The sequence below is a fragment of the Erinaceus europaeus genome, chromosome 9 (genome assembly GCF_950295315.1).
Source record: "Erinaceus europaeus chromosome 9, mEriEur2.1, whole genome shotgun sequence".
In the NCBI taxonomy this organism is placed as follows: domain Eukaryota; kingdom Metazoa; phylum Chordata; class Mammalia; order Eulipotyphla; family Erinaceidae; genus Erinaceus; species Erinaceus europaeus.
In genome coordinates this window covers 10,987,290-11,011,779 of record NC_080170.1, presented here as the reverse complement: position 1 = coordinate 11,011,779, position 24,490 = coordinate 10,987,290, and the positions used below count along the sequence as shown (strand labels likewise).

Genomic DNA, 24,490 nt, shown 5'->3' with positions numbered 1-24,490 from the left:
CACACAATTCCCACCGCCCAATCTCCATATCCCACCCCCTCCCCCGATAGCTTTCCCATTCTCTATCCCTCTGGGAGCATGGACCCAGGGTCATTGTGGGTTGCAGAAGGTAGAAGGTCTGGCTTCTGTAATTGCTTCCCCGCTGAACATGGGCGTTGACTGGTCGGTCCATACTCCCAGTCTGCCTCTCTTTCCCTAGTAGGGTGGGTCTCTGGGGAAGCTGAGCTCCAGGACACATTGGTGGGGTCTTCAATCCAGGGAAGTCTGGCCGGCATCCTGATGACACCTGGAACCTGGTGACTGAAAAGAGAGTTAACATACAAAGCCAAACAAATTGTTGAGCAATCATGGATCCAAAGCTTGGAAAAGTGGAGAGGAAGTATTAGGGAGGTACTCACTGCAAACTCTAGTGTACTTCTGCTTTCTTACTTTGGTGCCATACTCCAAACTCAGTCAATTTCTGCTTTGCGTTTCTACTTCTTCTTTTTTTTTTTACATGCATAACATTCCCCAGATTCCCATTTAGCAATACAACCCCCAGTATTTCATTCATCATTTTTCATGGACCTGTATTCTCCCCACCCACCCACCCACCCCAGAGTTTTTACTTTGGTGTAATACTCCAATTCCATTTCAGGTTCGACTTGTGTTTTCTTTTCTGATCTTGTTTTTCAACTTCGGCCTGAGAGTGAGATCATCCCATATTCATCCTTCTGTTTCTGACTTATTTCACTCAACATGATTTTTTCAAGGTCTATCCAAGATCGGCTGAAAACGGTAAAGTCACCACTTTTAACAGCTGAGTAGTATTTCATTGTGTATATATACCACAACTTGCTCAGCCACTCTTCTGTTGTTGGACACCTGGGTTGCTTCCAGGTTTTGGCTATTACAAATTGTGCTGCCAAGAACATATGTGTACACAGATCTTTTTGGATGGATGTGTTGGGTTCCTTAGGATATATCCCCAGGAGAGGAATTGCAGGGTCATAGGGTAGGTCCATTTCTAGCCTTCTGAGAGTTCTCCAGACTGTTCTCCACAGAGGTTGGACCAACTGACATTCCCACCAGCAGTGCAGGAGGGTTCCTTTGACCCCACACCCTCTCCAGCATTTGCTGCTGTTACCTTTTCTGATGTATGACATTCTCACAGGAGTAAAGTGATATCTCATTGTTGTCTTTATTTGCATTTCTCTGACAATCAGAGACTTGGAGCATTTCTTCATGTGTTTCTCGGCCTTTTTGGATCTCTTCCGTGGTGAATATTCTGTCCATGTCCTCCCCCCCATTTTTGGATGGGGTTATTTGTTGTCTTGTTGTTGAGTTTGGCAAGCTCTTTATATATGTTGGTTATTAAACTCTTATCTGATGTATGGCATGTAAAGATCTTCTCCCATTCTGTGAGGGGTCTCTTGGTTTGGGTAGTGGTTTCCTTTTTTATTTTTTTCCTTTCTCTTTCCCTAGTGGGGCAGGGCTCTGGGGAGGCAAGGCTCCAGGACACAGGGTGGGGTCATCTGCCCAGGGAAATCTGGTTGGCATCATGATAGCATCTGGTGGCTGAGAAAGAGTTAAGATATAAAGCAGTGGATTCATAGTGCAGGCATCAAGCCCCAGTGATAATGGTGCAGGCAAATACATAAACAAACAAACAAACAAACAAGTAAATGCAATATAGCAGCCCAGGAGGTAGAACAGTAGATGCAGCTGCTGATGCCAGAAAGAGAACTCACAATCTTATGCTTAATAGGTAGTGGTTTCTTTTGCTGTGAAGAAGCTTTTTAATTTGATGTAGTCCCATAGGTTTATACTTGCCTTAGTCTTTTTTGTAATTGGATTCGTTTCATTGAAGATGTCTTTAAAATTTATGTGGAAAAGAGTTCTGCCAATATTTTCCTCTAAGTATCTGATAGTTTCTGGTCTAACATCCAAGTCTTTGATCCACTCGGAATTTACTTTTGTATCCGGTGAAATACAGTGGTTCAGTTTCATTCTTCTGCATGTTTCAACCCATTGTTTCCAACATCATTTGTTGAAGAGACTCTGCTTTCCCCATTGAATAGTCTGGGCCCCTTTGTCAAAGATTAGATGTCCATAGGTGTGGGATATTTTATTTATTTCAATGAGAAATACAGAGAGAGACCAAAGCACTGCTCAGTTATGGCCTATTGTGGTGCTGGGAATTGAACCTGGGACCATAGAGCTTTAAGCAACGAGATTTTTATAGAATCACTATGCTATCTCCCCAGCCCATCTACTTTTTTTTTTTTTGTCTCCAGGGTTATCATTGGGACTAGGTGCCTACACTACAATCCACTGCTCCGAGAGGACATTTTTGCCAGGGGCTCGAACCGGAATCCTCACGTTGGTCCTCGCGCTTCGCTTAACCCTCTGCACTACTGCCACCCCCCTGCCCATCTACTTTTTTTTTTTTTGCTGTTGTTGTGGTTATTGTTGTTACTGATGTTGCCGTTGTTAGGACAGAGAGAAATGGAGAGAGGAGGGGAAGACAGAGAGGGGGAGAGAAAGAGAGACACCTGCAGACCTGCTTCACTGCCTGTGAAGTGACTCCCCTGCAGGTGGGGAGCCAGGGCTCAAACCAGGATCCTTACGCTGGTCTTTGTGCTTGGTGTCACGTGTGCTTAACCTGCTGTGCTACCACACAACTCCCACCCCATCTACTTTTAAATGACCGATCTAGATATGACTTGTGAATTATACTTCAGTAAAGATGTTTTTTGTTTTGGGTCATTTGTTTGTTTGTTTGTGGCAGTTGTATACCCAAATTGTGGTCAATGAGCAACACATAATTTCATCTCTCGCTGGAGAAAGAGAAATGGAGAGAAAATTTCTTTCAAGTCAGGGGGTGGTGCGGTGGATAAAATGTTGGTTTCTCAAGCATGAGGTCTTGAGTTCAATCCCCGGCAGCACATGTACCAGAGTCATGTCTGGTTCTTTTTCTCTCTCTGATCCTTCTCATTAATAAATTTAAAAATATATTTTTTTTAAAAAGGCAGGGCCTGACAAAAACAACTCCTTGGATGATATGCCTGCTTTGCTATTCCCCGAATCTAGGTTTGAGTTGGTCTCCATCTCTCTGCAGGAAACTTTGGTGCTATGATGTCTTCCCCTCTCTCATACTCTCTCTCTCTCTCTTTTAATCTTTTTTTTGTACTATCTTTATTTATTTATTGGATAGAGGAAGCCAGAAACCAGGTGTTGGGTGGTGGCGCACCAAGTTAATTGCATAAAGTACAAAGCACAAGGACCTGTGCAAGGATCCGGGTTCTAGTCCCTGGCTCCTCATCTGCAAGTTCACTTCACTCTGTAGGTGTCTATCTTCCTTTCTCCCTCTATATCTCTCCTTCCTCTCTCAATTTTTCTTGGTCCTATCCAACAAAATGGAAAAAAATGGCTGCCAGGAACAGTGGGTTCATAGTGCAGGCACCAAGCTCCAGCGATAACCCTGGAGGCAAAAATCACTCAATAAATAAAAAAAAGAAAAAGAAAAAGAAAAAAGAGTGACAGCTAGAAACTAAGAGGAAAGGGGATGACAGAGAAGGAGAGAGAGACAGTCACCTGCAACACTTGTACAGCTTTCCTCCTGCAGGTGGGGACTAAGGGCTCAAACCTGTGTCCTTGTGCATTGCAACATGTGTGCTCACCACCTGGCCCCTCTCATACTCTCTCTGTATCTGAAAAAAATCAGTCTGCATGGGTAGGGCGGTAGCACAGCGGGTTAAGCGCATCGTGGAACAAAGCACAAGGACCCCCATAAGGATCCCAGTTTGAGCCCCCGGCTTCCCACCTGCAAGGGAGTAGCTTTATAGGCGGTGAAGCAGGTCTGCAGGTATCTATCGTTCTCTCCCCGTCTTTCCCTCCTCTCTCCACTTCTTTCTGTCCTATCTAACAATGACGGCATCAACAATAATAACTACAACAACAATAAAAAACAAGGGCAACAAAAGGGAAAATACATAAATTAAAAAAAAAATTTTAAAATACTTGTTTAAATTTAAAAAATCAAAAAAAAAAATCAATCTGCAGTGGTGAAGCCCTAGCTATGAGCCCCCCACACACACACCCTACCCTCACCTGCCAAAAAAAAATAGTGGGGGTAGGGCAAGGAGTTCTGGAAAAATCATTTGGGACAATGGGACCCTCTGAGTTGTGTGACTGGGCTCAGGGAAAAACAGGCACCGCATGAGCTTTGCTGCAGCTCCCCCACAGAAGAGGGGGACTTAGCATCCGGCACTCTCCCTGATGTTTCTTTTCTTTTCTTTTCTTTTTATAACATTTTTATTTATTTATTTATTTATTATTGGATATAGACAGAAATTGAGATGGGGAGGTAGAGATAGAGAGGGAGAGAGACACAGACACCTGAAGCCCTGCTTCACCACTCATGAAGCTCTCCCCTTGCAGGTGGGGACTGGGGGCTTGAACCGGGGTCCTTGTGCATTGTAACATGTGCGCTCAACCAGGTGTGCCACCGCCTGGTCCCCTCCCTGAAGTTTCTTGACATGATTCAGCACCAAGCAGGTGGGGAATTGACTCGGGGCACTAGTAGGGTCTTTATCATTTTCATGTCATGGTCACCAGGTAGGTGACTTCACCATAGCTCAAAGGGCCAGTTCTGTCTGGTCTGGGGAACTTTTGCGTGTGTGTATGACCCTGGGCCTAAAACTTGGAATATCAAATTATCTTCCTGTGGGGCAGCCTGATGAGTGGGGGCAGGGGTGGGGGGTCCCTCTACTCCTATTGAGACATTCCCCACAATGAACTCACAGTCTTCTCCATCCCCAACACCTGGAGAGAAAGAAACATTGTAATACCCAAACCAGAAACAAGCTGAAACTCTTGGAAGCTGACGGTGGGGCCATACCTTCCTCCTTAGAGAACTCACTTTAGGGGTTAGGGGTAGATAGCATAATGGTTATGCAAAGAGACTCTCATGCATGAAGCTCCAGATTCCCAGGTCCGCTCCTCTGTACACCATAAGCCAGAGCTGAGAAGTGCTCTGGTTAAAAAACATAAACAGGGGGGGAGTCGGGCTGTAGCGCAGTGGGTTAAGCGCAGGTGGCGCGAAGCACAAGGACCGGCATAAGGATCCCGGTTCGAACCCCGGCTCCCCCACCTGCAGCGGAGTCGCTTCACAGGTGGTGAAGCAGGTCTGCAGGTGTCTATCTCTCTCTCTCCCTCTCTGTCTTCCCCTCCTCTCTCCATTTCTCTCTGTCCTATCCAACAACGACGACAACAACAATAATAACTACAATAATAAAAAACAACAAGGGCAAGAAAAGGGATTAAATAAATAAAATAAAAAATATTTAAAAAAAAAAAACATAAACAGGGACTCGGGTGGTAGCCTTCTTTCAGTCCCCTCCAGGTCTCCTCCTTAGAGCCCTAAAATAGATCAGTTCTGGGAGCTGGGCAGTAGCACAGCGGGTTAAGCACACGTGGCGCAAAGTGCAAGGACCAGTGTAAGGATCTTGGTTCAAGCCCCCGACTCCCCATCTGCTGAAGAGTCGCTTCACAGGCGGTGAAGCAGGTCTGCAGGTGTCTGTCTTTCTCTGCCCCTCTGTGTTCCCCTCCTCTCTCCATTTCTCTGTCCTATCCAACAACAATGACATCGATAACCCCAACAGTGTTAAACAACAAGGGCAACAAAAGGAAAAAATAAATAAATTAATATTTTTTTAAAAACTTTAAAAAAACATACAAAAACAACTCTTTCCTTAGCAGGCCAGGCAGTGGTACACCGGGTTAACTGCACATAGTATGAAGTGCAAGGACCTTCACAAGGATCCCGGTTCGAGCTACTGGCACCTCACGTACAGCTGGGGTTGCTTCACAAGTGGTGAAGCAGGTCTGCAGATGTCTTTCTCTCTATTTTCCTCTACCCTTTCAATTTCTCTGTCCTATCCAGTAAAAATGAAAAAAAAAAAAAAAAAAAAAAAAGAACGAGAGAGAGAACTCACTTCTGGCTAATGTCCCCTGACAGAACTTTAACAGGACCAGCTCCATACAGGTCCAGAAGCCTCATCTCAGGGGCCAGGAGGTAGCAGAACCAACTTCTGGTTGGACAGTTTCTTTGTGCATCTGTGCAGTCTCACCTCTGAGCGAGAATGCAGCCAGCAAGGGGCAGGGCCAGGGCGACCACAAAAAGAAAATAATAATCAAAATTAAAGACAAACCAAACAACAGGAGAGAATATTTATAAATCTTACATCTAATGAAGGATTTGTAGCCAGCAACATACAAAGAACATACAACTCAGTAACCAAATGATACGCATTCCATTTTTTAAAGATTTTTTAAAATATTTATTTTTTGTTGCCTGTTTTATTATTGTTGTAGTTATTATTGTTGTTATTGATGTCGTTGTTGGATAGGACAGAGAGAAATGGAGAGAGGAGAGGAAGACAGAGAGGGGAAAGAAAGACAGACACCTGCAGATCTGCTTCACTGCCTGTGAAGTGACCTCCTGCAGGTGGGGAGCCGGGGGCTCGAACCAGGATCCTTACACCGGTCGGTGCGCTTTGCCGCCACATGTGCTTAACTCGCTGCACTACTGCCCTACTCCCACATTCCAATTTTTAAAGACACAACAGACTGACATGTTACCCAAGAAAATACATGAATATCTGGTGACCCGGGAGATGGGAAGTGACGCAGTGTGTGAAGCACTGAACTCTCAAACAATGAGGTCTCAAGTTTGACCCCCAGTGCTGCATGCTTCAGAGTAATGCTCTGGTTATCTCCTCTCCCTTTCCTTTTCCATTATAAATGAATGAGACCAGAAAGAAGAGAAGAGAGAGACATGCACCAGGAGGTGTCACATATATTACAGTGTGCAAGGATCCAGGTTCTAGCCTCCAGTCCCCACCTGCAGGGGAGGAAGCTTCACAAGTGGTGAAGCAGTGCTGCAGGTGTCTCTTCTTTTTCCCTCTATATCTTTGCCTACCTCTCAATTTCTGTCTCTATCCAAATATATATATTTTTCTTACCAGAGCACTGTTCAGCTCTGGCTTATGGTGGTGTGGGGGATTGAAGCTAGGATTTTGGAGCCTCAGACTTGAGAGTTCCTTTACATAACCATTAGGCTATCTCCCCCACCCCAAAATTATTTTAAAAGAAAATATAAAACAATTAGTGAATATTTTATTCATTTATCTTAATAAGAAAGATACAGAGTGAGAGTGAGAGTGAGAGGCCAGAGCGCTGCTCAGCCCTGGTTTATGGTGGTGCTGGGGGTTGAATCTGTTACTTTAAAGCATCAGGCATAAAAGTATTTTATTATTATTATTATTTAATATTTATTTCCTTTTGTTGCCCTTGATTGTTGTAGTGATTGTTGTTGTTGTTGTTATTGATGTCGTTGTTGTTGGATAGGACAGAGAGAAATGGAGGAAGGGGACAGAGAGGGGAAGAAAGACAGACACCTGCAGACCTGCTTCACCGCCTGTGAAGCGACTCCCCTGCAGGTGGGGAGCCAGGGGCTCGAACTGGGATCCTTACGCTAGTCCTTGCACTTTGTGCCATGTGCGCTTAACCCACTGCACTACCGCCAGACTCCCTATAAGTCTTTTTGTATAACCATTATGCTGCCTTCCTGGCCTGAATAAATATTTTTTTCTGGGGAGTCGGCTGCAGGTGTCTGTCTCTCTTCCTTTATCTCCCCTTCTCTCTCATTTTCTCTCTGTCTCTATCCAATAACAATTTTTTTAATTTTTTTAAAAATAAAAAATAAAATTTTTTTTCTGAATAAATGTTTTTAAAAAGAAAATATACAATATCAAAAAGAACATGAAAAGATAGCATTTTTTTCCTAGTGATAACATGACATCGTCTGTGTGTATATTCTTGGCAAGTTTATAAACTTTAAGCTAATCATGAGAAACAGCTCAATAAATCTAGATTATCAGACGTAGATAGTCTACTGGTTATGCGAAGGACTTTCATGCCTGAGGCTCTGAGCTGCCTGGTTTAATCCCCTATACCTCTATAAACCAGAGCTGAGCAGTGCACTGGAAAGAAAAACAAACAAAATAGGGGGCCAGGTGGTAGTGCACCTGGTTAAGCACAGGTTACAGTGCACAAGGACCCAGGTTCAAGCCCCTGGTCCCCACCTGCAGGGGTAAAGCTTCACAAGTGGTGAAGCAGGGCTGCAGGTGTCTCTGTCTCTTTCCCTCTCTATCACCCACTTCCCTCTCAATTTCTGACTGTCTTTATCCAACAAATAAAGATTAAAAAAAAAAAAAAAAACCTCTCCATGCGGACTTCCAGCTTTGCTCACTGAGAAGGGTGGCAAGAAGAGACTTGCCCCAGTGCAGGTGGCCTGGGTCCCTGTCCCATCCTCATTTCTAGGGTAATGCAGATGTGTTTCTTTCTGGGTTGCAACTTCTATAAAGAGGGTACAGGGTGGATCTTAGTTGTTGTGGAGCAGAGGAAGCAGCTCATCCCCTAATGCACCTCATGTTCCCTTCTCCTTAAAATCTAGGATGTTTTGGTCAGGAGCTGACACAGTGACTAAAGCATCGGACCCTCAAGCATGGGATCCCAAGCTTGATCTCCAGCATCACATGTGCCAGAGTGATTCTTTATTTCATTCTCATCAATAAATCTTCAAATAAAAATCCACAATGTTCTAGCATGGTGCCCAGTAGGAGCCGAGCTATTTGGGATAAGGCTGCTTTGAGGCTTGGCTCCAACAAGTTCTTAGAGAGGCAGAAACTGCTCTTGGAGGAGCACCTGCTCCCTGCTCGCTGCTAATTAGGAAAAAGGAAACAGAACCGCCAGGAACAGGTGCTGCTCTTCAGGGGCTGGGGACGGTTCTTGAAAAGGAAATTGGTGCAAATGAGCTTAAATGAAGCAGAAATAAGACTGGCAGCTAGCATGGCAGCTGCTGGCAGACAGGTGAGCAGGCAGACAGGGGTGCGAACAAAGGGGACGGAACCCAGTTATGGGGGAGGGCTGGCACTTCTTCTCCAGCAGGGGACATCAGCACTTGCAGGAGATGGGGCCAGAATCTGTGAGCTGAGCTGCTGCCCACCACCAGGGAATTTCGATTTAGTCCAATTAAACTGAGTGCCTTGGCTGGGGAGACAGCACAATGGTTTACACAACTGAGTCTCACACCTGAGGCTCAGAGATCCCAGAGTCAGTCCCTGGCACCACCATGAGCCAGAGCTGAGCAGTGTGCTCACACCACACTCTCTCTTTGCCACCCTCCCCATATATATATATATATATATATATCTCAACTTGGGAGGTGGCTTGATGGATAGAGCACAGCATTCTCACTGTGAATCAAGTCCCAAGTTCAATCTTCGGCATCGTCTGTGCCAGAGTGATCATGTTCTTGCTCTCTCCCCCTTTCTCATAAATAAATGAATAAATCTTTGGAAAAAGTCACTTACTTTAATTAAAAAAAAAAAAACTGAGGGGAGGAGGGGGGGTGGGGGAAAAAAAAACTGAGTCCTCACGAGACAGCAGGTGCTATGCCAGGTCCTGAGGGCAGAGTGTGGACCAGCTTCCCAGACCCTGAGCTCAGGTGTGATGTCCTAAGGCAATGAAGAAGTAAATGGGATTTCAGTGAATGCTAACAGCCACAGAAGCAGTAAACAGGGTTGTGGTGTGTGTGTGTGTGGGGGGGGGGGTGTCTGTGTACACACACTCGCAATGCATGTATGTAAGAATAGGTGACCAGAGGTCTCTGTAAAGGGGAGACACAGGCCTTGTCACTAAGGACAAACTTTTTTTTCCCTAGAGTCCTGTTCAGTTCTGGTTTATAGTGGGCTTGAACCTGAGACTTTGGAGCCTCAGGCATGAGAGTTTCTTGAATAACATTATGCTATCTTCCCACCCAGGACAAGTGTCTTTCTAAAAAGATTTGTTAGTTGCATGAGAAAGGTATCAGAGTAACACCCCAGCAGATGTAGCAACAGGAATTGAACTTGGGGTCTCATCCAGGCGAGGGAGTCCTGCATTCTGCTTGCTAAGCCACAAAGACAAGCCTCTTCCTCCCTTCCTGTGTGGAGGACACACTGCTGTTCATTTTCCCACTAATATAATAGTTCCCACACCCCATCTTAAAATTTGATAGAGACAGAGAGGCAGAGGGAGAGCGTGAAAGAGAACACAGCACCAAAGCTGCCTGCAAAGCAGTGGAGGCGGGACTCGAACCGGGGTCACGCACATGGCAAAACAATGCATTATCCAAGTGAGCTACTTTGCTGGTTCCCGATTCTTCTTTCTAATCCAGTATCAGAGCCTAAGAGTCCACAGTGAAAGGAGGGGCCAGAGCTCGTACAGCTGGAGTAGTGGGGGCCTGTTTCAGTTCTGTCAGCCTGAAGGGAGAGGCAAGATTCTTTCATTTACCGAGCAGCTACTCTGTTGCTCACATGTAACTTGACCTTAAAAACAGGTTTCCACAGCTGAAGAGGCAGCTCACCCCACAGAATGGCTCTGTTGCCATATACACGGTCCAGCTGTGAGGCCCAGCACCACACAGGCGGTGATGTGTTGGCAACAGAGGAAGCTCCAGTACCAGGCCACCACCACCACTCGTTCGCTCTTTCTTACTCTTCGGTTATTCATTTATTTATTCTTTGGATACAGACAGAGAGAAATTGGGAAGGAGGGAGGAGATAGAGAAGGAGAGAGACAGAGAGACACCTGCAGCCCTGCTTCACCACTTGTGAAACTTTCCATATGCAGGTGGGGACCAGGGGCTTGAACCCGGATCCTTGTGCTCTGTAATGTGTGCACTCAACCAGGTGCACCACCACCTGGCCCCAACACTCTGCCTTCCTTTCTGAATGAAAATGTGGCCCAAAGCAGTGAAACCATGCACAAGCAGGTCCAGTCCACCATAAATAAATACTTCCTTAGGAATACTTTAGATTTATAAGAAAAGTAAACAGAAGGGGGTCGGGCAATAGCGCAGCGGGTTAAGCACAGGTGGCGCAAAGCCCAAGGACCGGCGCAAAGATCCTGGTGCGAGTCCCTGACTCCCCATCTGCAGGGGGGTCACTTCACAAGCGGTGAAGCAGGTCTGTAGGTGTCTATCTTTCACTCCCCCTCCTCTCTTGATCTCTTGGTCCTATCTAACAACAATGACATAATTAACAACAATAATAATAACCACAACTGATAAAACAACAAGGGCAACAAAAGGGAAAAAAATAGCCTCTGGGAGCAGTGGATTCGTGGTATAGGCACTGAGCCCCAACAATAACCTGGAGGCAAAAAAAAAAAAAAAAAAGAGAGAAAAGTAAATATAAAGTGGCACCTGGTTAAGTGCACACATTACAGAGCACAAGGATCCAGGTTGAAGCTCCTGGTCCCCACCTACAGGGGCAAAACTTCCCAAGTGTTGAAGCAGGGCTGCAGGTGTCTGTCTCTTTCCCTCTCTGTCTCTCCCTCCCCTCTCAATTTCTGTCTCTGTCCAATAATAAAGATTTAAAGAAAAAAAAATTTTTTTAAAAAAGGAAAACAGATACCACAGAAAATTCCTATACACGCTTTAAGCAGCTCCCACTGAGCCCGGGGTGGAGAAGGCCATGTCATGTCACAATAGCTCTTATCATAGCAATTACACACTAAATTTTTAAGTTGATAATTTTGCATGGCTCTCAACTGATGTTATAAATACCCAAGTGGTCCTTGGCAGCAAAATTTTCCCACTCCTACACAAAGATCAATATTGTATATAGCCATGGTAAGTAAATGAAGAAATTGGCAGTGACATAATATTGGCAACAATATTTTTTATTTTTTTGCCTCCAGGGTTATTGCTGGGGCTCAGTGCCTGCACTATGAATCCACTGCTCCTGGAGACCATTTTTCCCATTTTTGTTGCCCTTGTTGTAGTTGTTATTGTTACTGTTGTCATAGCTACTGTTGTTTTTGGATAGGACAGAAAGAAATCAATAGAGGAGGGGAAGACAGAGAGGAAAGAAAGACAGACACCTGCAGACCTGCTTCACCGCTTGTGAAGTGATCCCCTGCAGGTGGGGAGCCGGGGGCTCGAACTGGGATCCTTGTGCCAATCCTTGCACTTTACACCATGTGTGCTTAACCTGCTGTGCTACCACCCAGCTCCCTGGCAACAATATTCTATAGTCTGAATTTTTAAAAGACTTAGAGCCAAGCAGTGGCACAGTTTAGCACGTTATCATGTTATCAAATTCAAGCCCCTGGCCCTCTTACCTATGAGGGGAAATTTCACAAGTGGTGAAGCAGGACTGCCAGTGTTTTTCTCCCTCCCCCCCCCCTTTTTTTTTTGCTTCCAGGATTATTGCTGGGGCTAGGTGCCTGCACTATGAATCCACTGCTCCTGGAGGCTATATTTTCCCCTTTTGTTGCCCTTATTGTTTATCGTCATTGTGGTTATTATTGTTGTTGCTATTGCTGTTGTTGTTGGGTAGGACAGAAAATCGAGAGAGGTGAGGAAGACAGAGAGAGGGAGAGATAGACACCTGCAGACCTGCTTCACCGTGAAGTGACTCCCCTGCAGGTGGGGAGCCGGGGGCTCAAACTGGGATCCTTACGCTGGTTGGTCCTTGTGCTTCGTGCCACGTGCTCTTAACCCACTGAGCTATCGCCCAACCACCTTCCCCTATCTTCTCCCACCCCCCCCCTCTTGATTTTTCTGTCTCTATCAAAGGAAACAAAAAATATTTAAGAGAAAGACCAGAGCACTGCTTGGCCATATGCTGCCAGACTAAGTGATTATGACCCTACCTCAATTTATCTAGTGAAACTCAACCCTCAGTGTTTCCGGAGGTGGGCTGAGAGCTAGTCAGCAGGCGTGCACAGGCCTTGCAAGGAAGAGATCCCAGGTTTGATGCCCAGCACTGCCAACAGCCAGAGCTGAGCAGTGTTTTGGCCAAAAAACAAATAAAAGTATTACACAGTGGACCTTTTGAAGTTGATTGTTTCATGATGAGGCACTCATGAGTGAGATTAGTGCTCTTGTCAAGAAGCTCCCAAGAGAGCACATCCCAACCTCCTCTGTGTGGCTGTCTTCTTCTAGCGTTTGCCCTTCTTCCGTAGCCAGTCAACAGTGTCAGGTTGAGCCTGATGTAAAGTTTCGAGACCTCCTTTGAATCTGGAGAGGTGGCAGTCGTTGACTATGTGGGTCATAGTCTGTCTGGAGCCGCAGGGGCAGTTCGGGTCGTCTCTGCCTCCCCAGCGATGGAACATAGTGGCACACCGGCCATGGCCTGTTCGATAGCGATTGAGGAGGGCCCAATCATAACGTGCTAGGTCAAAGCCGGGTTGACGCTTGCAGGGGTCTGTGATGAGGTGTTTGCTCTTGACCTCAGCTGACTGCCAACTCTGTTTCCAAGAGTCTGGAACAGAGAAGTTCAGTGTAGGTGTAGGGGACCAGATTGGGTGACGAGACATCAAGCGTTGGACAGGGTGGGCGAAGATATCCGCATATATTGGCAGGTCCGGTCGAGCATAGACGTGGGAAGTGAACTTAGATGATACTGCATCCCGACAAATATCTGGCAGGGCGATGTTGCTAAGAACTGGCAGCTATGGAACCAGGGTGGAAAGGATGGTTCCAGAAATTATCCTCATGGAGGAATATAATTTGGAATCGACCAAGTGGACATGGGGGCTACAGAACCATACTGGGGCACAGTATTCTGCAGTGGAATAGCATAATGCCAGAGATGATGATCGTAGTGTGGAAGCGCTCGCGCCCCATGAGGAGCTGGCCAGTCTTGCAATGATGTTATTCCTCGCGTCCATCTTTGCTGCAGTTTTTATGAGGTTCGTGAAATGACAGGGTGCAATCGAGAGTAACGCCAAGATAGACTGGCTGGGCTTCATGCCGGATTCTCGTATCGTCAAGCTGCACATTAAGTTCACGCGAGGCCAAGGCATGTTGTAGATGGAAAACAGATGATACCGTTTTTGCAGTGCTAGGGATTAGTCGCCATTTTTTATAGTAATCAGATATCAGAGACGCCTTTCGTGTTTCCTCGAGGATGTCAAACTTGGATACCTGAGTTGCACAGCAGATGTCATCGGCGTAGATGAACTGCCTTGAAGAAGTTTCTGGAAGGTCATTGATGTGTGGCTGTGAACAAGAAAGAGTTCTTACCAGACACAAACTTCTCCAGCCTTAATCTTGGACTTCTCCACCTCCAGACTGTAAGAAGTCCACATTTGTTGTCTAAGCCACTGAATCTGGAGTATTTTGTTACAGCAGTCTGAACCAGAATAGACTTTAATTTATAGTAAGAAAATTGGATTCCACACACATTCCTTATCTTGTAATGTGTGACTGAATCTTCCAGCAGCTCTAGCCAGACAATTTCAGAGAGACTATGATTGAACAAGATACAGCGAGTAAGTGGAGAAGTTTCAAACTGCAACACAGGCGCGTCGAGCTCAGCACATATACTTTTTCTATGTAACACTGTCTCTTGGAAGTCAATATATTCACATAGAACTGTGGAGAAGTCAGGAAGTGATCTGACCCAGGGACAGTCAAATGCTTGAAATAGGCAGAGCCCAGGTGAAGTGGAGAGAGCCGGGCCCACCGAAAGAGGAGTGTTTGAGCAAGATGTGCTGTCTGGGCAGTCAGTGCATGTACAGGAACATTATATAGCCCTGCTCTGCATGATGCTCTGGTCCACAGCAGACCACAGACATCAGGTGACACATGGCTAGTTCCCTCCAGTCTGCTCACAGAAGAGCAATGGCCAGTCGGTAGGGTCAGAGCCAGGAGGTAGGCAAGTGAAGGTGACCGTCCCTTACCAGAAGCCAAGCAAGGTCAGGAATCCCAGACTAGATTGCCTGGTATAAGGCTCTTTTTTTTTTTTTTTCCTCAGAGTACTGTTCACTCAGTGAGATGCCACCACACCTCCCATATCTGCTGGCACCAGGGTTCCAACTTAGACCAAGGGGACTGGGGTGACACCACAAATGATTTTCCTGCCTGAGGCTCCAAGATCTCAGGTTAAATTCCCAGCACCACCAAAGAGCCAGAGCTGAGCAGTGCTCTGGATAAATAAACAAAACCTCAGTGGCCTGGGAGGTAACACGGTGGGTAAAGTGTCAGATTCTCAATCACAAGGTCCCTGGCATTGCATGTGCCAGAATGATGCTTTGGTTCTCTTTTCTACCCTCATTAATAATCAAATCTTCAAACACCAAAAAACCCTGGGTCAAGCATAAGGCAAGACATGCATCTAACCTATGAGTTGGCAAACTCCAGCCCCAAGAACCTTTTACTTGTTCTTTTATTGCCACCAGAGTTATCACAGGGTCTCCGTAGCTGCACGATGAATCTACCACTCTTAGTGGTCATCTCCCTGCCGCCTCCCCTTCTTTTGGTAGGACAGAAATTGAAAAGGGAGAGGGAGGAGAGATACATGCAGCCCTGCTTCACCACTTGTGAAGCTTCCTCCTGCAGGTGGGGACGGGAGGGGGGTCGAACCAGCATCTTGAGCACTGTAATGTGTGTACTCAACTGGGTACACCACCACCAGCTACCCCCTCCAAGAACCTCTTAAACACAGTTTGTGACTTTAAGCTCTTATCATATTCAACTGTAGCCCATAGTTGTTATACTAAAGCCCTGTGAGTGTGGGGAAAATGTCTAGGCAGGAGGAAGTATTTATAACATTTATAGCATAATTAAATCTGTCTTTCTCTGGGAATAAGTCCCCAGGCTGTGCCTTTCACAGATGTCTCTTGGTTTTATCTTTCCCTTACCTCCACCTCAAGTGAGGCAGGAAGAGTAGAAGAGGCTGGAGTTGGGTGGCTATGTAGCTCCTAAGTGAGAATAAGTGAGAAAGGCTTTTTCCCAGGAGAGAAGGCTCTCATTAGAGACACTGCTACTGGCTTATTTTCACTCAGGATTTCACATGTATGATGCCTCTGAATGGCCTCCTAGGTAACCCCCTTTTTTTTTCTTCTTCATTTTTTTCTTTAGACAGAGACAGACTGAAACCATAGCACCATCCCATCACCATGGTGCTCTCATCTCCCTCCCCCTCCTCTCAAATCACAGCCGATTCAGCCTGTCTACCCTCAGTCCAGCCCTGGGGCTCTATTTCTGTCCCTCTGGAAGCCTCCTACCAGAATTAAGTCCCAGAAAGCCTGGTATCCAAAAGGGTAGTCCAGATTGGGGGGCAAGACAGTGGTAGGAACCATGTGCTACTGGAGCCTGTCATGCCCTACCCTGACCCAACTACTCGCCGACTTAGAACCCAGAGAGGTGTCATCTTTTGCCCTCCCCTTCTCTTCCTTTCAGCCACAGGTGACAAACTGGAGGTGCACAATGCATTTTGTTTGGCCTGTCATACTTTTTTAAGTTTCAATTACTTGCATCATTAAAAAAGGAGGAGGAGGAGGAGGAGAACTAACTTAAGAACCCAGAATTCCATTTTCTTTTGCACAATCAGAAGGTCTGGCACCACTTGGCTCACAATCCTGCCTGGAGCCCAACAGCTGGCACTGGTGTCCTTCCATGGGGCTGACACTCTGGTGTCTACAGTTTCAACCCTGGTGAGTGCCTGGCTGCCCACGTCAGCTCTGGGCTTCTAAACTCCATCTCTGCATGAGGCATCCATCAGCCTGAGCACACAAAGGAGGGCAGGGGGGGGCAGGTGGGCAGGCAGGTGGGCAGGCAGGGCAGAGTCCCAGCCTCCTCTCCCTCAGCTGATGGCTGGTAGCATCTCAGGAAGCCTGTGTGTGTCCTGTCCCGGCTCTGCCAGTCTCTGGCGGCCAACCTGCTGCCAGCACGTGGCTCGCTGTCTGCAGCTCCAGGTCTCTCACCGAGAACGAGGCCTGGGCCTGAGAAGCAGTATGGCCTGTGGCCACAAGCATCCGACTGTGTAGCCAGTTCAGCCAAACGTGCACCAGGGCGTGGCGGCCTTGTCGCAGTCCAACATGATGTTGAGGACAGTGCAGGGGGCCCCGCCCACAGACAGGGCTGTCCGGGAGTCCACTCTGTACTTGACCGTGTTCAGGCCGCCCTCGCGGTCCACCTTGAACTGTTCCTGGGAATGGAGGGGAAAGGGCACGGTTGCACTCAGGGGGCCAGCCATCTGTCTGAGATTCAGGCACCTTCAGCTGAGTCAGAGGCCACACCACACCACCCCAGTATCCTCCATGGGTCCTGAGATCCCACTGTACCAAGGTGCTCAGGGAAGCTCATGGAGCAGGGCACATGGCCAAGCAGAATGCGTCTCAGCTGGTCTGAGCCAGCACAGGGCCACCTGGGCCAAAGAGCCAAATAAATAAGGCTTTGGGCTGGCGAGTTCCCCACCTTCCCACCTCGCTGCCCCCACTGCAACCAGCTAGCACCTGCTTCTGCGCCGCGATGCGTTTCTGGTCCCTCTTCCGCCAGGCAGGGTCATGCAAGTGGCGGAACGTCTTGTATCCAGTTTTGATTTCTGAGGGCCGGAGGACCTAAGGAGGACAAAAGAAGCCAGGTCAGGTCACCCTTCTGTGAGACCAGAGCCTCAGTGCCCATGCTGCAGAGAAGGGGTACTGCTCAGGGGCAGGGCTGCCAGGGTGGGGACCAGAGGTGCTACCAAACCCCAGGAACTTCATCCAAGGGCAGATGAGAAATGATGGAGGAGCGTTACCTGGAGCCCCGCTCCTTTGATGCGCCGGTAGAACTCATCGTCCTCGCGGCCCCAGCCCCAGAAGCGATTGGACATCCCGTTGCACTGATGCAGAGAGAGGCAGTGTGAAGGCCCGTCCTCCAGGATGCTCTTTGCTCTCCTACCTCTGGGGAGCAGCTAGTCTGAGCCGTGCCAGGCCCCTCACCCCCTAGCCCATGGCTGTTTGAAACAGATATGGCTCCTGCCCCCTCTATTGGGATACCATCAGCAAGCACATCACTGTCCTAATGGGGCCTCCAAGTACTGTGAAATGACTGATTTCTCTAACACCTCTGGGGTGGGCCTAACTGGGGAGCTGGGAATAGGCAGAAGTGACAGTGGCCGCTTCTTTCTGGGTGGCACCCCGATTTCTTCTGGGTGGCTCTTTCTCTTCTGAGCAGCTCTGCCTGGGCTCTTCCCCATCTGAGTGGGAGTCACCCCAGAAGTCAGGACACCCCTCAAAACACACACACACACACACCCTGCCCGGCCTTTCCGTGGTGAGCGCCAACTAAGCTTCAGTCCATAGAGGAGCCCTGGGGCTGTGGCAGAGTGCTCCTGAGAGGACCTGAGTCCCTGGCCGGCCCTGGGCCCTGCAGCAGCCCCAGGCTCACCAGCCGGTAGTGCTGCTTGGAGAGCAGCAGGATGCCGCCCACGTAGGTCTTGTAGTGATAGAGCGGGTGCAGCTCAGGGGAAGCCACGTGGAAGGGCCCGGCCTCGGGGAAGCCATAGTCCAGCTCCTCGTTAAGGGGCAGCAGATCCACGTCATGCATGGCGATGTAGTCGGTGGTGTTGCTGCTCTCCAGGAAGCCCACATTGATGAGTGCTGCCCTGTTGAACCTAGGCCGGGGGCAATGAACTTGCTCTCTGCTCGCCCCACCGTGCCCACCCTATGCCCACACTGCCCTCCGGGGTGCCACTGACTGCCCTATAGGGCTCATCTCACAAAGGGTCCCGAGCACCCACTGTGTGCTGAGGACAGAGTAGGAAAGCAGGGTAAGCAGAGAGCTGAAGGTCCCGGGCACTGACTGTACGCAATGGGGATGGAGGGTGGCTGGGGGCAGTGGAGGGGCCATTGCCAGGGCCCAAGGCCAGATGGAGTGAGAGGGGGGCTTCCGGTGAGGACAGAAGGGGACTGGCCTCTGGCTCTGGCCTCCAGGGCTCTGAATGGGGTGGGTGTGACCTGCTATGACATCCAAATGACCAGGATCACTCAAGTTGGGATGGCAAGAAGAGAGGAGGCCAGAGGCACAAGCTGCTGCGTGATGCCTCATCCAGTCATTCAGGCAGGGGGCACCGAAGACTTAGCTCAGAGCAGCAGTGGAGACAGGGAGGTGGGAAGATTTCACATGCTATTTGCTCATGGAGTGTGTGTGAGAGAGAGACAGAGACAGAAAGACGGGGGGACCAAGGCAGGAATGCAGCCTCCAGATGGGGATGTGGACTGGTTCTCCACCGGCGAGTCTGTTTTCTCTGCCAGGAAGCAGAGTCCTGAGGGTGGGAGTGGAGGGGAGGTGTGGTGGCTGCCTTTCAAGGGGAGGGTGGCAGCAGGCTGGAGGAACCAAGGCTTCCAGGTGGGGCTGCGACTTCTCGGGCTAGGACTCTGTCTCTAGCCGCAGGTGGCTATGGGGGCAGGTGAGGTGGAGCTACACCAGACTGAGAGACCAGGGGTGAAGCGTGTTATGAATGCCACAGCACAGGGTCCAAGCTGGGGAAAGGGAAAGGAGGGAGGGTGGACACTGAAAACTGAGGGAATCATGGACTCGGGGGCCTGGTGGGCCCAAGAACTGTGGCATCTGTCTCCCAGCAGCAGTGAGCTAGAGGGAAGGCTGGGTGGGCGGGTGTGGCATGTGACATGACTGACTAGGAGACAGGGGTGGGGCAGCAGCTTCTGGAAAGGGCAAGGATTTTAGGATACCGACAGGAAACAAAGCCATGGCCTTGACCCTTCAATTTCTCGAACCCCTACAGCCAGCCCTCCCCAACCCAATTCCTGATTGCACAGCTCCATCACGGCTCCCCTGACCCGTTTAGCATCCTGGCCAAGCATTATCACCTCAGTGACCACACAACAGGTGTTCCAGCCACTTCTCTTGGTTTGGTATAATCTAGTCCACATACAGCAGCAGGCAAGGGGCTTTTAAAAGTAGGAACCAGAAAAAAAAAAAAAAGTAGGAACCTGATCCCAGTTGAACTCCCAGCACTGCATATAGCAGCGCTGAGTGGTGATCTAGTCTCTCCCCACCAGCCCCTCTAATAAAACTACAAACACAAACCCTTAAAATGGAAACTAGAACAAAGACAACAGTCTACCTGGTAAAGCACATGCCTTACTGTGTGTGAGGCCCCGGGTTTGAGTGCTGGATATGGGAGCACCACTGACAGCTCTGAAGGAGCAAAAATGGGTGGTGGATAGGATGCTATGGTGCACATCTCTCTCTCTCTTTCTCTCTCTGCCACCAGGGTAACTGATGAGACTCACTGCCTGCCTGTAATCCACTATTCCAAACAACTGTTTTTCTTTCCTTTTTTTTTTTTTTTTTTTTTTGAGACAGGGAAATTAAGAGGGAAGGAAGGAGGTTAAAGGGCGACACCTTCAGCACTGCTTCCCCTCAACACTTAAACCTTTCCTCTGCGGGTGAGGACCAAGGGCTTGAACCTGGGTTCAGGGAAACCACCATCTGTCCCTTCGCCTTCTATTTATTCTCTCTCTCAAAAACACTGAAACTTGAGCTGAGAGGTATTATATATGCGTGAGGGCCTAGGTTCATCCCCCAGTACCAAATACAAAATGAAAAAAATCAAATGGGAATCAAGTCAGGTCCATCCCTAGCCCCAAACCATCCGGCAAACGTCCCATCACATGCTGTGGGGGCTCCATCACCTTCCAGCCTCCTGTCACAGCCGCCAGTAGTCCTGGGCAGGGTGGAGGCCTGGTGGGAGGGGTCGCCGGCCAGGAGGCAGCTCCTACCTGAAGTGGTCCACCTGATTGAGCACGTAGATGTGGTGCTGGATCTTCTTCCGGCTCAGGAAGCGGTGCATGTGGGGCACAAAGACCAGCAGCTCCTCGAAGCGTTCCCGGAAGGGCACCAGCACTGCCAGGCGGTGGGGGCCCCAAGACGGGTCTTCTTCCCAGTGCTCAGGCGGCGGCTCTGGGGGACAGGCCTGGGGCGGGCCTGGGGTCTCCTGTCCTTGTCCCCTGGCTGCCCGGGCCATGTCACCAGAGCAGCTAAGCTGCAGCCAGAGCAGCGAGAGGAAGCCCAGTAGAAGACAGGCCACAAAGAGGTGGAAGACAGAGCACTTCCTGGGGAGGCTGCTGGGGAGCAACCTGGACCTGGGAGATGGGTGGGAACGAGGATCAGAGCCACAGGCCGGAGTCAGGCCTGGTGACAGACCCCTTTTCTGGCTTCCCCATGACTGCCCTGTCAGAAGCACCTGAGAATTAGTGCCGAGGCAACATGAACACTTTTGCTCACGCTGTTACCATGCACCTGAATCCTGCTTAGAGCTCCAGGCCGAGCCCAAGTCACCCACTTCCTGGCAGCCCTGAGGCCACTCCTGCTCAGGGGCAAAGACCAGATGCTCTGTCTGTGGCCCTCCACAGGCTTGTGTCCTGAGCCATCATTGTCTGCTTGCTCCCCTAAGGGTCTCCTAGCCCCAGCAGTGGCTTTGTCTTGCTTCTCACACCCAATAGGCTACATGCTGCCACCAGTCCAGGTGAAAGTCTGAAGGCTTACTGCCTTCAAGCCCGTGCTAGCCCCAACAGGGCAGTGGAGGTCACTGATTGAATTTCAAAAGATTCAGTCCCAGAAGGAGTCTATGCAATAAGAGGTGAGAAATGGGAGAGAAAGAGACAGAACGAGAGAGGCAAGAGCCAAGTACAAAAAACCCCCAAACTCATCTAAAGCCGGAAAAAAAGCTGTATGTCTGAGACTGTGGAGGCTGCTGGGAGAGTCTCTAGCCTTGGGGGCAGAAAGTGCAAAGGAACAGCTGGAAAATGCCCTGGCTCACCTGCTCCTCTCTCTGGAGACTGTCTGAGACTGGGCAAGGCAGGCTGAGGGGCCCAAGGAAAGGGCAGACCCTCTACATGCGCAGTCTGCGAGGCAACCTCCTCCACAGCCTACAACAGTCCTCAGTGAGAGTCAGCCTCCAAAGGCCCTCTTGGCTCCTTCCTCACCCCTCTCTTTCTCTCTCTCTCTCCATCTCCTGGACGAGATTCCTCAGTGTGCAAGCTGCAGGTCAGATTCCTCTGTGGCCTGGGCCCATCTCCAGAGGCCCCGGCCGTCATACTGGGTCCCTCTGAGAATCACTCACAAACCTGCTCCTTATTTTAGGTTCCTTGGAAACTCCATGTCCATCCTTCAAGGCCAGACTCTAGCCTCACAGCTAACATCCCCCCGCCCCCCAGACACACGCACACACGGAGGGCATGCTCCTTCCTCTGTGCTCCTACAGCTTCTGGCTCTCTCCACACTTCAGACTCAGCCAAGTCAGAAGCAAAGGACGTGCCAAGTGAGTTCCAGGAAGGGTCCGAGCAGTCAGGGCATGCTTTGACTCACATGCGAGAGCTGGCGCAGCCCCTGCCTTCCTCTAGAGGCCTGGCCACCCACCTGGAAGCCAGCAGCCCTGAGCCAGGCTCAGACCCCACACACAGCAGAGGGGCAGCAGGACAGGCCCCCCTGGAGGGCTTCTCACTTACCCCCCATGGTCCTGGGGCAGGGGTTTCCGCTGGGGAGCAGCGGAGGCCAGTCCTGCAAGTGGCCTGGGCAGGCTGGAACCTCTACAGACTCTCTCTCGCCCTCTGGACTCTTTGTGGGGGCAGGGCAGAGACCAGGAAGATGGAGATGGGGAAATATCACACCTTTGGGTGAAGAAGCAGTGACCAGTAAGTCCCAGGAGTACAGCAAGGACTGGTCATGCACGCTTACATGTGGTTCATTCGGTCCAGCCCCACCCCCCACCTGCCACCCCAACACCTTCTCAGGAGCACCCTCATCCTGAGCTCTAAGGATCCGAACAGCTAAGCAACTCAATTCAGACACCAGGACAGTGTGCAGGAAAGATGCCTTGGAGCCACCTGGCGGCAAACTCTATACCTGCAGTTCCAGGTCCTCCTGGGCTCTGAGCCACCCAGAAGCGACTAGAAGAGGTTTCTCTCTCTCAGCTGCCAGTGCCCAAGGCTAGAGAAATGCAGATTCAAGGCCTGGTACTCAACACTTACCTGCTATGTCTAGAGCATCAATCTGCGTGTCCATGTCAAAAGCCGGAATTGACATCAGTTCTTTTTTTTTTTGCAAATATGTTTATGTCCCAAAGATTATAGAAAGGGATCGGGAAATGGAAATTCTCCATTACCTTTCCTTTCTTCCCTGGCACGAACTTCAGGACAACAAGGTTTTCAATACTCAGCAGTTCTGCTTACAGCAGGAATCTGATCTGTAATCCTCACCCTGCCTTGCAGAATGGATAGTTTGTTTCAGAGATAGAAAAGTTGAGGTCCCCGATGTGATCTGCCTCTCTTACATGGCTGTGAAAGGCTATTCCTGCTCAGGGCTGACCCCATAGCCCACACACTATTCTGACTTCAAATAACACATCTGAAAAATCCCCACTGGTAATGAGCTGTGCCCACAGCACTCAAGGATCTTTCAGCACTGGCCAGCTTGAGGGACAAAGGAGGAATGAGGTGTCACTCTGTGGGACCCACTCTCAAGTATTCTAGGTGAGAAGGGGGGGCAGATCTTACAACTGAAGTGTGGGTGTCCTCCCCAAAAAGGGGGTCAAATAGCCTCCAGACCCCACCCCACACACAGATTCTGCTTTGGCTGAAAGGTCCTCAGCGAGTTCTGGGCCCAGCTCACGCTCTCTCCGTGGAGTTTGGAGGAAAGGAAGGGGGAGCAAAACGGGGGCCCTCAATCTACATGGATGAGATGGGGAAAACAGGCCAGAAAAACCCCAAGACTCTGGGGCTTGGGACACAGCATCATGGTTCTGCAAAAGGTTCCTGCCTGAGGCTCTGAGGTCCCAGGTTCGAGCCCAGGCACCACCAGCAGCCAGAGCTGCACAGGGCTCTGATGAGTCTGTGTGTGTCTCCCTTTTTCTCTGTATCTTTCTCCTTCCTTTCTCTCTGTATCTCTCTCTCCCTTTCTATCTCTTTCCTTTAAAAAATAAATAAAATATTAAAAAGACTCTGCTGCCCGTAGAGGCTGAGGTCCCAGCAGGTTCGATCCCCGACACCACCAGCAGCCAAAGTTCTGGTTTCGTGCCTCTCTGCCCCTCTCTCTCTCTCTCTACAAATAAAGTATTAAAAATAATAAAAGAAAGAAAAAAAAGAAACACCCAAGCGTCTCAGACAGCAGAGACAGAGATGCAGTGAGAGGTCAAGGGAGACAGCGAGACGCAGAGACAGAGACGCCGAGACCCATCGAGAAACAGCCTCGCAGAGACGGAGAGACCCGGCTCCTTATTTTAGCTTCCGCGGGGCCCGGAGACAGAGACTCTCGTGGACAGAGACCGAGACACACGGAGCGCGGCGAACCCGCCCCCCACCCCGGACCCCGACCGGCACCCGGAAGGGACTTGCACCCGGAGGAAGGCCCGGCCCCCGCCGCCGCTCACCTGCCGTCCTGCCAGGGCAGCTGCACCGCCTTCCTCCGGGAGGGGAACATCGTGCGGGGAGGCGGTGGCACATGGGGATCGAGCTCGCAGCCCGGCCGGCCGGGCCTCCCGGCCTACGCGGCGCCTCCGCCTCCCGCCCCGCCCCGCGCCCCGCCCCCCGGTCCGCGTGTCCTCTACTCCGCCGAGCCGTGCGGCCCCCGGAACCAACGCGCCAAAGGTTCCGCTTGCGGGAG

General features: G+C 49.6%; 1 protein-coding gene across 4 annotated transcripts; it reads right to left on the bottom strand.

Annotated features, from left to right (window-relative positions):
- Window positions 1-14,173: 14,173 nt before the first annotated feature.
- Window positions 14,174-24,410, bottom strand: B4GALT7 (beta-1,4-galactosyltransferase 7). 4 transcript variants are annotated; one of them, XM_060197256.1, is made up of 8 exons: window positions 24,258-24,397; window positions 22,995-23,089; window positions 22,339-22,500; window positions 20,611-20,973; window positions 18,254-18,479; window positions 17,622-17,705; window positions 17,338-17,442; window positions 14,174-17,030 (listed from the first exon to the last, which is right to left on the bottom strand). In XM_060197256.1, the coding sequence occupies exons 4-8, from the start codon at window positions 20,853-20,855 to the stop codon at window positions 16,875-16,877; spliced, it is 816 nt and encodes a 271-aa protein (XP_060053239.1). In that variant the 5' UTR covers window positions 20,856-20,973; window positions 22,339-22,500; window positions 22,995-23,089; window positions 24,258-24,397; the 3' UTR covers window positions 14,174-16,874. The 4 variants fall into 4 exon arrangements, with proteins under 4 accessions (XP_060053239.1, XP_060053238.1, XP_060053240.1 ...); XM_060197255.1 differs by lacking the exon at window positions 22,995-23,089 and having other exon boundaries at window positions 24,258-24,410; XM_060197257.1 differs by lacking the exon at window positions 22,339-22,500.
- Window positions 24,411-24,490: the final 80 nt, after the last annotated feature.

What these genes read in the sequence shown, in the direction of transcription:
- B4GALT7 (XM_060197255.1), bottom strand. Translation starts at nt 24,307, where the DNA reads ATGTTCCCCTCCCGGAGGAAGGCGGTGCAGCTGCCCTGGCAGGACGGC. An exon ending in CTGCCCCAGGACCATGGGGG is followed by an intron (nt 20,974 to 22,338) that starts GTAAGTGAGAAG and finishes CCCATCTCCCAG; the next exon opens with GTCCAGGTTGCTCCCCAGCA. An exon ending in AATCAGGTGGACCACTTCAG is followed by an intron (nt 18,480 to 20,610) that starts GTAGGAGCTGCC and finishes CCCCCGGCCTAG; the next exon opens with GTTCAACAGGGCAGCACTCA.